Raw genomic sequence first — 13,518 nt, 5'->3', positions numbered from 1 at the left:
TTTTTTACGGAGTGTTTATATCTCCGAGTTGCTAGCTTAAGCCTCGGTTAGCGGGCGCTCAGACAAACGGCTTCTCTGTGAGATGATAATCGGACTCGCTGGCGTTTAACCTGATATAGCACTCCCTCTTTTCCTTCTTCAGTGGGGTGCAGCTGTCTGCGTGTTTGGTTGTTTTCTAGAAGCGTTTACATTGGGGTGGCGGGGGGAGTTGTACTAGGTTAAAAACACAGCCAATGGGTTTGTAATCAAGCGAACAAAAAACGAGGATTTTGGCCCATGAAGCCCCACGGGTTTGCTATTTGAAAAGGTAAATAGAGTTTAAAGTCAATTATAGAACTTTACAAAATGGCTGGACCCCGGACTTCAGTCTCTTCCAGGAAAAACCTGCCTATAGTTTGTAAATAGTACTTCCCTGTCAGCTTCTTGGCTCCACGACTTTTTTTTTTCTTTTTCTGCTGGTAGAGGACCTAAACTACACCCTGTGTTGGAAACCGAAGAGGAAGATCTTTTATTTATTTATTTATTCTCGTTTGTCTAAGGAAAGTTTATATTTCATACGCTGAGCTCTTCCAACTCAACAGGTACGTCAGCTTTCCTGCTCAGCATAATGTGAATTAGAGCAGTTTTTCATATCAATTATTATTTCACTGACAATGACAGCAGACTGTGCAGTAGGTGCTTACGATTTCAAAACTGGATATGCAGAGGACCACAAAAGAGCTCAGTCATGCTTACAGGTGTCTGGCTAGGTTGGAAATTTGTGACAAAAGAGACAAATTAAATAAGATTTTAAAAAAGACAGGAATTATTGCTCTAGAGTTAAACCACTTTGAAAAGGACCAGATTTTTAAAAGTAGGCCGTAATGAAATAAGGAATAAGTTAAAGCAAGAGATGTTTCAAGATTTTGCTTCCAAACTTTTTGACATGCCAACACCAATTTTAGCCAGTTTTGCTACATTAAGACATGTAATGTAAAAGAGGGAAATAAACACAAGTTTTACAATGTTTCGTTGTAGATTTTTATCCAGAGGAGTTGTTTTTAATTAAGAATTCAGTCGAGAGCAGTTTTTGTCACCATGTTTAACAAATGCTTGAAAACAAAGATAATAATGCTGTACTCCACTTATCCTACGTGTTGTCCTAAAAAAAAACAACAAAAAAGAAACATGTGGTCACAAGCTAAATTTTATTTTCAAAAGCTTCTTACGCCTTTTTGTGCTTCCTTTTCGATATTGCAAATTGTTAACTTTGAGCAGTCTTTCCTCAGTAACTCTGTCCCCAACAAAGAGTGTTGCAATAAAGAGTAGAGCTTCTGTGTGGTGCGTTCACTGACCAGAAAAAGATTAGATTATATAGATAGATGGAAATTCTCACAGACTGGTCATCGGTCAGGGTAGGTCAAACTGAATATTGACCAGTTCTAGTCAACGACTCAAAAAAAAAAAAAACATTTCACAGTGCTGTGAATCCTATGTTATAGTAATGTTTGTACAAAACAAAATAATCGTCCAAATTAATCTGAAAAAAAAAAAATACATATTTTTAGTCATTATAAAGCAAAACCCTTAATATCTAGAGCTCCTTTTATCTTTTTTGTTTTTAGTTGCTGACATCGACTCATCTGCATAGCTGGCAAATGCTTAAATTGGTCACATATTCATCTTAATAGAAGTTCAAAGCTACAATTCGCATTTTGCACCCAGATCTTCTAATATAGGATTGTGGACTTGATCATATGTTGAGAAACTTGCCAGAGATGCAAAAATGTTCATTACTGTCACCTCCAGGCAAAGTAAAGTGGCTCGCGCATGACATTGTCATAAAGCTCTTGTTGTGTTAGCATGGAGCTGATGTATATTCTCTGGTACAGTGACCCTCTTGTCTTCTTGCACCGCAGTGAAGGATGAACGGCCTCTCTTTCAAAGAGCTCTGCTGCCTGTTCTGCTGCCCACCATGTCCGAGCCGCATCGCATCCAAGCTGGCCTTCCTGCCTCCGGAGCCCACCTACGCCTTTCTTCCAGACCCTGAAGCGGACCCCCCCGCACTGGGCGCGTCCGGGACGTCGAGCATGCGGTCGAGGAGCGGCGCTTCGGTCTCCGGAGGAGCCGGCGGCGTGGAGGGGAAGTGGAAGCTTCACCTGACGGACCGAGCAGAGTTTCAGTACAATCAGCGAGATCTCGACGAGGTGGAAGTGTTCTTCACTCGCTCCAGCAGAGGAAACCGAGTCGGCTGCATGTACATTCGCGTCGCAGGGAATGCCAGGTGAGAAGCTCGGAATGGTCTCGACTTTTTTTTTTTTTTTTTTTTGAGATTGTGATGTTCCAGATTTGAGATTTCTTCTCTCTTTAATTTTAAAGTTCGTCTCCTGTCCTCAAATGCATCTAAATCATGGAGTGTGACGTGTAGGTGGCAGGTATCTGTAGAACCTGATTGCCGTATTACTGTCCATAGCACAATAATACGGCATGCTTAGGGTGGATCTACTGGCGCCGCACAGCACTGTCCATTCATGGTGGGACAGAAACAAGCGACAAGTCTGAGACATGCTATTGTGTCACATATGTCTTAGTCTGACAACACAGGTGCTTAGGTTGAACCCCGTCAGTCCAACCGGAGGTAGAAACTTCTCCCGAACATCCTGGACCTTAAAATAATTAACCGAACCGTGCGGAGCCGTGCCGCTCAGCGGAAATGAAGCATAAATGTTGCTGGTGGCCGGTTCTTGAGCCCCGAAGTTCATGCTGTTGATCTTAATGTAGAGATGCACCAGTCAGAGAGAATGATTTCTGATCTTGGTTTTTGTAAAGGTTAAGTATAAGATATGACTTTTTATTTATTTATCAAAAACAGAAACTGAAATCTGAAAAAATATTTGATTCGGCTTATCGTCCTCCCCTTGTTCCTGTTAACTGACTCAGAAATTTCCTCAGTTTAGGTTTTTCTAATTGATCTCTGTCAACTAACACTCATTTTCCCTAAACGTCTAAACTTTCTTCCTTCCTTCTGACTCTGTAAAGAAACGTAAAGTTTTGATTTCTCTTGTTTGTTTATATATTTTTTTTATGGTTGCAATCATAAATAAGCAGCGTTGCCCTCAGTGATACTAGTTTCCAGTAAGTCGGAGACAAAGTCGTCACAGGTCTGCGTCGTTGACGCCGTGTTCAAGAATCGTACACGGCTTTATGGCGCTGGTTTAAACATTAAACAGTTTGTTATGAGATAGGAACATAATTTAGATTCAGTGAGGGTCCAACCCTGGTAATGTATGCAGTTGCTGATTAACTTCTAAAATCAGTTAAAGAATAAATCTTAAATCTTAAATAAATCTGGGTTTGTGCGAGCAGAAATACAGAAAAATATATATTTGACGCATATCCGTAAGGAGAGCGACATGTTTTTATTTCATCGTGGCAAAAACTAGAGAACCCGTTCGCATTAGAGCGGTTTTTACTATATTTATTTACAACAAAATTCTTATTAGCGAAACAGTTCTCGGCTATTAGCTGAAATCTTATCGGTCAGAATCTACACTGGCATTTCTCACCATATAATAGCGACATGTCAGGAATCTTAAGTGCATCTACCAACATTTCCTTTGAATCTGCCTCTCCTCAGATTTACCGTCCTTTTCTCCCACGGCAACGCAGTCGACCTCGGCCAGATGAGCAGCTTCTACATCGGCCTCAGCAGCCGTATCGGCTGCAACATCTTCTCCTACGACTACTCAGGTTATGGAGTCAGCACCGGCAAGCCCACCGAGAAGAACCTGTACGCGGACATAGACGCTGCCTGGCATGCCCTGCGTACGCGGTATGTTGTTCTAGAATCGCCCCGGACTCACAGGACTGCATTTTATTTTCCTTAGGGCCCATTAAAGCGCTAGAAATTTGTATAAATTCAAATTATTTTTTGGAAAAAAAAAAAGAAAGTAGGAAACATTTAAAGAAAGAAATCCATTTGAGCATTTTTCACTTATTTCTTTCTGTTTTCTAAGCCCTGATATTATTTGAAAAAGTTTTTCTGGCCCCCATCTACAGACCACAAATTAGGTCATCTTTAATTTTAGTGGAATGAAAATTTAATATTAATCGATTTTCCAGTTTTTTAATTGTTAATTGAGTAAAATTAGCCGTTTTATTGTTTGTTGTATCTTTTCAAAATAAAAACTCAACAATCTACAGTTTCATAAACTAATTACTGCCCATTAATAATAAAAACAGTGGATATAAAACTAAATCCACTGGATTGTTTAAAATCCATGATGTAAATTTGTGCAAAAAATTCAACTAAATTCAAGATTCACTTTACTGTCACTCGGCGCCACCTCCATGCCGAACTAAATTACAGTGCACAAGCTTGCATAAAAAATACTATAAAAATGACGATATAGTTAAGAAAAGAGGGTTCTATAATAAATATATTTATTTAACTGAATATAAGAGGTTTCTGGGACTGGCCAACGCCAAGCTCTTCATCTCCTTGAGACGCTGGAGGTGAGTTGAAATGGGATTTACCTCCCAGAAACCCCCAAACACATCGCAGCTGAAACTGAGGGATGGTGGAAGTTTTCCTCAGACTGAGGCCAGAGGTCATAGGTTACAAGAAAAGTCTCACTTAAGTTATGTCCTTACTAGGGGATGTGGTGTCCTAACTCTTTCCCCAGTGAGAATCTACATTTTTATTTTGCATTTATAAAGTACATTTTCTGTTTTCTGTTAAAATGTAATTGAATCCTTTTTGCCCCCGTGACACTGATTTAAAAAAAGATTAGATATTGTTCTTTGAACATCTAATGTGAAAGACCTGAACCTTTTAATATTGTCCTCAGTTTTCCATATGACTGTAGGTACAATTTTTTCACATCAACGTGAGAAGATGGGGCTTAAAATGGCAGCTTGGGGGGGGGGGAAGAAAGATTGGTGGAAACATTTGTGTTTTGATACACCGTTTATCTGGAGAGATTACATGCTGCAGAGCAAAGTTACGGGTTTGTCTTTAAAAGTTGCAACTGAACCTTTGGTAACGTCAGTATCATTCAGCTTTGTGAAGGTCAATTAAATGCAGGACATAAATGTTCAACCACACAAACTTTCTGTACTGATACCAGATCTACCTGGAAAACTTTGGTGCAGGTGCACCAAAGTTTTATATACATTATATATATTATATATATATATATATATATATTGTATATTCAGTGTTTTGACAAATTTTTTACTGAAATAGACTAAAAAAAACCCGAAGTGATTATTATTATTAAGTGGCTGTATTTAATTTATTTTTTTGTCCTTTTACTAACGAGTCTTTCTCTACTCATTTTATGTAGATACTGCATAATCCCAGAGAACATTATCCTGTACGGACAGAGCATCGGCACGGTTCCCACTGTGGACTTGGCTTCGCGGTACGAGTGTGCCGCCGTCATTCTTCACTCGCCTTTAACGTCTGGGATGAGAGTTGCCTTTCCTGACACAAAGAAAACCTACTGCTTTGACGTTTTCCCCAAGTAAGTCTTCCTCACCCTCTGCTCAGTGCTACACGTCTCCTTCTAGAGATGCACCGAAATAAAAATCTGGGCCAGTGTTGATGCGCAATATTAATACTGCTACTGTGGCTAATATTTATAAATGTGTATTCTACACCTGCCTTTTTGATGGGATTAAAATAAACACCAGTTGCATCGCGTGGTCACGTGACCAGACAAATACACATGAACAGCCTCCTTTCCCCTACTGAAATGCTAAAGGCAACAAGATGGAAGTAGACATGGGTTGATGATATAGGACCAATACCGACCTTATTAGTAGATATATTGTGCATATCTATCTCTGTTGGCGCTTTATTGAGGGTGTCCAAAGCGTGGCCAGTGTCGCTCCCCCTCCCTCCCCCCAGAAATATTTTTGAATTAAAAGAATGAATAATGAGTGTTTGCATCTGGAACCGGAATGTGGAGACCTGCTCTATAGTTAAAGTGACATTTATTGTCACTATACAGAAAATAAACAATAAGTCAATATGAGGCGGTGGAAGGGAAAGGAGAGCTAAGATAATTCAGTGGAAGAGAAGCGCTGTCAAATAACAGCTTTCAGCTGTTTTCCTGTTATCTTTGTTACTTTAGGGGCTCAATATGGAGCGGGAGAATCCCAGTGATAATTCACACCTCAGTGTTAGATTCTATAGGTGGGTGAGAAGCAATTTGTTCCGAGGAGAATCTGGCTCCTGCGTACAACAGGTGACTGACTGCGTTTGGAGAGTGAGGGCAGAAAGGGCTTCATCACCTTGCCTAGCAGATGTTTAGGTGCTATATTGTAGAATGAGGTACTGAAACACCTTCTGCAGCAAGATGTTCTTGCAGGTCTTCACAGATGATCGGCAGCCATTCTCATGATACTCTGCATATGTTGTTTTTTTTTGGCCCAGCAGACCTGGATTTACCAGCTGCTCTGCCTGTGACGCTGCATTTCCTGATTCCATTGCTTCCAGTTTGAAGAAACACTTTAGACTTCTGAGAGGCTTTTATAATCTTCCCCTGAACCATAAAACTAAACATTTATTTTCAGAGCTACTGAGAATTCCTTATAGGGACTCTGCAGAGCAGTGAGGGATAGGCCCACGTTGAATGAAGTTTAATGTGTGGTGTACGTAATCAGCATTGAGCATTTGCATACATTCAAAGCAGCAAAATAGTCTCGTACAGACAGAGTTTTCTTTTTTTTAATTACTTTAGGTTTTTGTCGGCTCTAGTGACCTTTGATAGTTGTCAGACAGGAAAGCGGGTTGTGAGAGGGAGGAAATGCATGCGGCAGACCTCCATCTTAGTCCTCGACGTATATGAGCCGCACGCTTTTACCCCTGCAGTTTTCCATGTTTGATTGAATTTCATACAACTAACTGTTGCTTCACTAAAAGTTTTTTTGTTTTGTTTTTTTCTCGGAAAACTCCCGAGTTATCAGAAGTCGGCAGGAAAGAAGCTTGCTGAGGCGACTTCCCAAATACTGTCAGGCCACACATTATTGGCATGAAAGACTGAACCAGTAAAACCAGTCATCCCAACTTTCATTTGCATTTTTTTTCTGCTTGATCCGATACATATTTGTGCTGCTGCATCATGGGTTTTGTACGTCAACACATTGCTGGTTATGAAAGTGGGATTTTCAGTTGTCCCATAAATCTTTGAAAACCATATTGCCAATTACTATATTTCTTATAGTAACTATTTGTGACATATTGTTTGTGAGTGAACTGTCACTTTAAAACGAGGGATTTTTTTTTAAACAATATTACTTGACATTACTTGAAAATAAAAACAAAATTAGTTCATATTTTAAGCATCTTTTACCAGCTTTCTTTTTAGTATGCTTTTATTAGCATATTTAGCATAGCTAACAGTACAGAAACAGTCTTCATTTGCATGTCCTGTTAATATATTGATCCTTATCTCAAATCTGACATTTCTAAAAGCTCCCAAGTTCCTTGATGAGGCAGGAAGCTAACAAGGATAAAACAAGATCTTTTCTGCTCAGCTTTCCTGTTTTCAGCTGAAAGTCTTGCTGTCGCTTTAACCCCGAGTGACATTCCAATGTCTCAACATGTTTAACCTCCGCACTGAAGAGTGTTTTCTGCACTGTGACCTGCTAGCGCTTACCACAAGAACATCCAGTGAAAATTAACTTCAGCGATGCGTAACTAAACTCTCCGTCTTCCCTTTTCAGCATCGAAAAAGTGTCTAAAATCACCTCTCCGGTTCTCATCATCCACGGGACGGAGGACGAGGTGATCGACTTTTCTCACGGCCTGGCCCTGTACGAGCGCTGCCCGAAGGCCGTGGAGCCCCTCTGGGTGGAGGGCGCCGGACACAATGACATTGAGCTGTACGTTCAGTATCTGGATCGCCTCCGGCGTTTCATTGGACAAGAATTGGCAGCTCAGCACCCCTGACCTTCACGAGAACATCATCATGTCATTTTCTTCTTCCTCTGGCACTTAAAGCGCTGCCTCCCCGTGTGGAAGATGGAAATAATGTCTTCTTGACTGTCCATCATGGTCCTCTGGACCACAGTGTCCCGCACTTCTACTGTAGGCCTCGACATAGACCACGGACCAACGAGGCACAAAGAGATCTTTATAATCAGATATGTTTAAGTGTGGAAGACGACGTTTAGACAGTTTCACTTAGCAGAAACCTAAATAGTACTGATCATGTTTTAACAGGGCAGATAATGTATATCTCTATTCTGTGCAATAACATGGACACAGTCCACAGAACGATGGCATTTGATGATGTTCAAAGATACCCGCTAAGAAATCATGGAGATTTTCTAGTCTACTTATACCTTTTGTGTGCGCGTGTGTGTGTGCGCGTGTGTGTGTGCGCGTGTGTGTGTGCGCGTGTGTGTGTGCGTGTGTGTGTGTGTGTGTGTGTGTGTGTGCGCACACGTGTGTGTTTATGTCTCTGTGTGTAAAACTTTAATCTGTTAACTAAAGTTGGCAGAATAATATTGAAGCATGGGAAACACTTTTGATCTTAGTCTTCATGCTAAAAATGAGGATTTTTTGTTTTTGTTTCCGTTTTTAACAGAAATTTTAAATGAGACTCCATATCGGATTTTAGATCAAGTAATCATGGGATTTTTGTTTAATCTCTAACACACCTCTAGAATCAAGTGCAAACCTTAATAAATATAGACTCGGATTACTTTTGGTTTACTCTATAGTCGTTTGTCGTGGCATTGGACTGCACTGCGTTGGAGGACGTTTCCTGTCTTATGCGTGAACTGTGGTCTGAATTTTTTCGGGTTTTAAAGGGACATCTGTACGGATTTAAGTTTGTACTCTTGAGTCTTTGATTTAGTCTTCACTGCACTCGATGTTTTCCTCAGGTAAACTTGTTTTTGACATTTGGATGGGAGCGTTCCAGACTCATTCTTTCTCATAAGCTGAATATTTCTACAGGTGATTTCATGTCTTTTTTTTTATTTTATTTTTTTATTTTTATTTTTTTTTTATTGTAAACCAAGTAATAAACCAAACTTTGCTCCGAAAACGAAGGTACTCTTCGCAGCAAAGATTGGTGAAACTTTGACCTCCACCTTTTCTTCTTAGCAACTCATGTAGATCCCAGTAGGGGCGTGGGATTGGTTAGAAGAAAGACATTCAGAATCTCTTTAAGTGAAACATTAAAGTTGTTCCTTTTTGTTCGTCTTTTCTCTCACACCAGCTCACGTTTGCACGTTGTTCTGCGACGAGGGTCAGCGCTAACACTAAACGGGCCTGTAAACATCTTTTTAATATTGATACTGCTGAGATGCATTTCTACCATCATACAGTGAATAAAACATTCTTTATAAAGAAACGTTGATTAAAAAAAACAATCATCCCCACTGTAAATACAGAGGGATGCAGGATCTAAGTACAGTAATTTTTTTTATTATTGTGAAGCACTACCTTTTTGTACAATATCAAGCTAAAAGATGTTTTCAGGGGTTTCCCTCTTTCTTCAGTCTTTTTAATGATCTGTAAACTCTAATATTTGTGTGCAATTATAGAAGCTCTACATCTTTACAAGTCTTGGTTTTCTTACAGTCTGTATTCTTTTTCTTTGCAGATCCTTTCCATTTTTTATATTACAAAACAGTTTTTTTTATGTGACTGATATTTTGACCTTAGTTTGGGAAGAAAAGGTAATAATTTCCCCCCACTTTGCTTTATTTTTCTTTACTTTGGCCCCAGGCTGCAAATTACCAAAGTTTTAAATCACAATGAAACTTTCTCTGTTTAAAGCTAAGAATACACCACTGTTTACCCTTATGGGTTTTTTTTTTTTTTTAGCTCTGAGATGCAATGCAGCAATTTCCAGGGTTCTTCATCAGTTTCTGAACCAAAATGTCATCCAGCGTTTCTGTTGCTGATGTTTTCTGTCTTCATATGCTTCAGGGGGGAAGGTTCAAAGTTGAATTTTTTTTTTCTTTTTCTGTCTCTTATTTGTGTGATCTAATGTGTTCTAAGTTTGCATCCATGTTTGAGTTTGAATCTTTACCAAACCATGTGAGCTGATCAAACACCATGACACAGGAGCTTTATGTAAACGGCTTCTTTTCTTACAAACTGCAGATCTCATGTAAATGCTCCAATTCTTTATTATACTGACGATTTTTTTTTTAGGTTTTAAAAGATTTTGTTTTTCTCCAAGAGTTGAAAAGAATGAGTCAATAAAACATACCCAGAAGTTAATAGCTGTTTTGTTCTCCTTTTTTCATCAAGACTGTGCACTGGAGCGTGACAGAAGATACATTTCTCTCTTTTTTTCTTCTGTTTTTGTTTAAAAGAATGTTTTCTTATCTGGTTTAGTCTTTAGGCTTTTCTGGCATTCTTGGAATAAATACCTCCAATTGTTTAATGAGGAATATCCCATAATGGCTTGAATGAATAATTGGCTGATAAGTAAATGGGTCTTTATTTACACTTTTTGGATGCGCCGTTTGGTCACTTGTTGGCGTTTTAGCTGCTGTGCTGAACAAAGGAGAAGAGGCTCAAATGAGGTTTTGTTACTTAAACCAGCAACAAGGACTGCGATGCGTCCCGGCCTCCCCTCTGTCTGCTACCGCGGTGGGAGCTGTGGGAAACGGAGACAGATGGAGGGTCAGCTCCAGCCACTCTCCTTCTTCTGCTCAGACTAAGCTGCAGCTGCAGTGGCCATGTCCCCCGCGCACAAGACACAGCGAGCGCAGGCTGACCCGCTGCAGACGAAGACAAATCTGCAACCCTTTGACACGGACGCGCCTTCTTGCTGAACGTTGCCAAGCCACAACGACGGAGGAAGCAGTCCGACAGCTGCCGGTGGAAGGTTCTGCATATTGTAACGTGGCTGACAGAAGGCACAAGAAAAGACAGATAATCATCCATGTTCCGTTGACCTGTGACAGAGATAATCAGCTCGCTGCCATTCACAGATTGCAGCAGTTATCTGTCTAAATGCTGGTTTTGCATTCAGGGAGAAACTGATGTGCGGCGAATTGGCATTTAAAGTGCAGAGGGTTCGATGAAGCCTTGCCGTATTCAAATCTAACCAGTAAATGATGCAGAGACGGGAGAAACGTCTCCGTTTTAGTATGCAAGCGAGGTTTTTCCAATACCCTTCCTGCAGTGGTGCCTGTTCACAGATTTATGCCGTATTCCCCTGATCTTGAGTTTATTCCTGTTGGCTGTTTTCTGCTGCCGGTTGACGTTTCTGCTCGGATTCACTCGGCGAACATTCAAGGACAGAGCAGCTTCTGCCAAATGCCAGTAATAAATATCCGCCCTGACCGACAAATCATATTTACGGTGTGTCAGCGATGCCGACGGCTGCTTGACTGATGCTAGCCCCCGGCCTCATCTCAGGCGTCCCTCTTCCTCTCCACCAGCACCACCTAATGTGCCACAATGGACTCCAAGAAGGGTTTTTTTTTTTTTTTTTTAAATCCAGATGTTATGATCTATGTCCAGATTAACTATATGCAAACAGTTGGGTTCAAGTGAATAGCAGCAACATCACAAATCAGATCAGTCACTGTTTTTGGTAGAAATATGGAAAACAAATTGCTAATAGGAGAAATAAAAACTCAACAGCCGACAATGCATGCTGCTCTCTGTAACCGAATCAATAATTTAAATTGATTTTGGCTAAATTAGAAGAACGGATTCCAAACAGAGAATCATTTTGTTCCAAAACTAAACAGGTTTGAAACAAACTGGTGCCAAACAGGATGAAGGGAGAAAGTTTTGTACCTGTGGACGGGTCAGTTCAGACTTTGTTCAGAACAACATACTTTGACTTAATAGTTGATTGGAGAGATTCAGAAGTCAAGAAAATGATAGTCTGCTCAGCTAAATTAAACCTAACGCTTAGGAGGGGAAACCAAAACCAGAAAAAAAGTAGGAAAAAACAGGAAACCACCATTCAAAGACTGACCACAATCACCAAACTGAGCCAGTAATTAACTGGTCTACAGTTTTCTGTCAATACTGTAACATTTGCTGCACTGTTAGATTTATACAACAGGCTTTACAAAGTTGATCTGAGCAAACACAGATTCAGGAAAGAGGCCCTGACTGCTGCAGTCAAGTCAGCAGAAATGTCCTCCACTCCAATAAATATCCGTGGCTCATCCTGCAGAACGGCGCTTTATTATTATTCCAAACAGGAGCGAGAGCGCCGGGCATCACAAGACGATGGAAATGCTGCGATGTGCTCAGAGAGGTGATATATATATATATATATATATATATATATATATATATATCGAAATCAGTCAAAAGTCAAACAGACAAGTTTGATAATAATTTATTTATTCATGTAGAATAAGAATCTTTGGCAGTGGAGAACAGGAAATGGGGATGGGTTTTGGGAAAACATCTCCAAGTGAAGTGTTGCATGAAAAAACCTGGCACGGCGACACAAGTCCCAACTGTGCGCTGCTGGAGTATAACCGGTCAGACTGGTCAGCGTCACATCAAGACTGCGACCCTGTAGGCGCCTGCTGATGCTGATCTGATTTAGTCTGAAGGGAAAACTGGCCTGGCTCTGCAGATGGGAAGAGTTTTTTTTTTTTTTTATATATGACACAGATGGATAATAAAATAAAGTGTCCTTCTGAATTAGTCAAAGTAAAATCTGGCACAGATGGTCTTTTATAACAAATTTGAATTCATTAACACTCCTGTTGAAGATCTCTTGTTACCCTCACATTGGTGAATACAATTCTGAATGAAAAAAAAAATACAAAAACATAAAAATAAAAAAAAACAGAACAAAAACGTGAACTCATTTAGTAAAGAGGGAGAAAAACCACTTACAGAGTGGTTCATTCATCCTTCAGATTCACATAACACTGACATCTGTCAACTGGCATCAGTCTGAGACATTTATCTGCTTTCTCTTTCAGTAGGAGGCCAAATTCATTTTCGGTCCTCGCGCATTTTATTCCTTTTTTGTTTTTTTTTTTATGCGAAAAGATAAATTTGCATCAGAAAGCAGCACTAATTGCACCTCTTCACCCTGAAGACAGGGCATGTAAGGCCTTTTCAGTATTTGCCAATGACTTGTTAAAACCAAGTACAGGAACCAATCAGAATGCACCTACGCGGCATTCGTCACACAGCTCACAATATGAGGGAAGAGTTGGGGCGGGGGAGGGTGACCGCATACACACGAACATACACACATATATATTATGTACACACATACACTGTGCACACTGTGCACAAGCCAGACGAGGGCTGTTCAAGACGCCCGACTGGGGAAAAATACTGACGTTAAGTTTCTTTCAAGTCAGCTAATACGGTTCAGAAATACTGTTGAAGGTCCATTCGGTCATTATTAACAAAGTCAAACAGGACTGAACACCAGAAACTTGCTGTTTCATTTCCGTTCAAAGGACATTAAAGCTTCATCTACACAGATGAGTCGTTTTCACAATACTGTTGGAGGTCGGGGAGTTCGGCTGCTGCTTCCCCCTCCGCCCGCCTGTGCAAAAAAA

The 13,518-nt window shown here is 40.3% G+C and overlaps 1 protein-coding gene across 2 annotated transcripts; it reads left to right on the top strand.

The window, feature by feature from the left end:
* On the top strand, positions 1-10,231 carry LOC106942644 (alpha/beta hydrolase domain-containing protein 17A-like). Of its 2 annotated transcripts, none has more exons than XM_015025973.1 (6): positions 1-307; positions 540-581; positions 1,899-2,263; positions 3,617-3,811; positions 5,328-5,507; positions 7,714-10,231. In XM_015025973.1, the coding sequence occupies exons 3-6, from the start codon at positions 1,905-1,907 to the stop codon at positions 7,937-7,939; spliced, it is 960 nt and encodes a 319-aa protein (XP_014881459.1). In that variant the 5' UTR covers positions 1-307; positions 540-581; positions 1,899-1,904; the 3' UTR covers positions 7,940-10,231. The 2 variants fall into 2 exon arrangements, with proteins under 2 accessions (XP_014881459.1, XP_014881458.1); XM_015025972.1 differs by having other exon boundaries at positions 463-581.
* Positions 10,232-13,518: the final 3,287 nt, after the last annotated feature.

The sequence above is a fragment of the Poecilia latipinna genome, unplaced genomic scaffold, assembly GCF_001443285.1.
Source record: "Poecilia latipinna isolate Pla-1442-1.1 unplaced genomic scaffold, P_latipinna-1.0 Scaffold4443, whole genome shotgun sequence".
Lineage (NCBI taxonomy): Eukaryota > Metazoa > Chordata > Actinopteri > Cyprinodontiformes > Poeciliidae > Poecilia > Poecilia latipinna.
This window is presented reverse-complemented; position numbering and strand designations above follow the sequence as displayed.

Excerpts from the sequence above, each read along its gene's own strand:
- LOC106942644 (XM_015025973.1), top strand. The coding sequence starts at position 1,905 with ATGAACGGCCTCTCTTTCAAAGAGCTCTGCTGCCTGTTCTGCTGCCCA. Across the intron at positions 3,812-5,327 it reads TGGCATGCCCTGCGTACGCG|ATACTGCATAATCCCAGAGA; the intron begins GTATGTTGTTCT and ends CATTTTATGTAG. Across the intron at positions 5,508-7,713 it reads TGCTTTGACGTTTTCCCCAA|CATCGAAAAAGTGTCTAAAA; the intron begins GTAAGTCTTCCT and ends TTCCCTTTTCAG.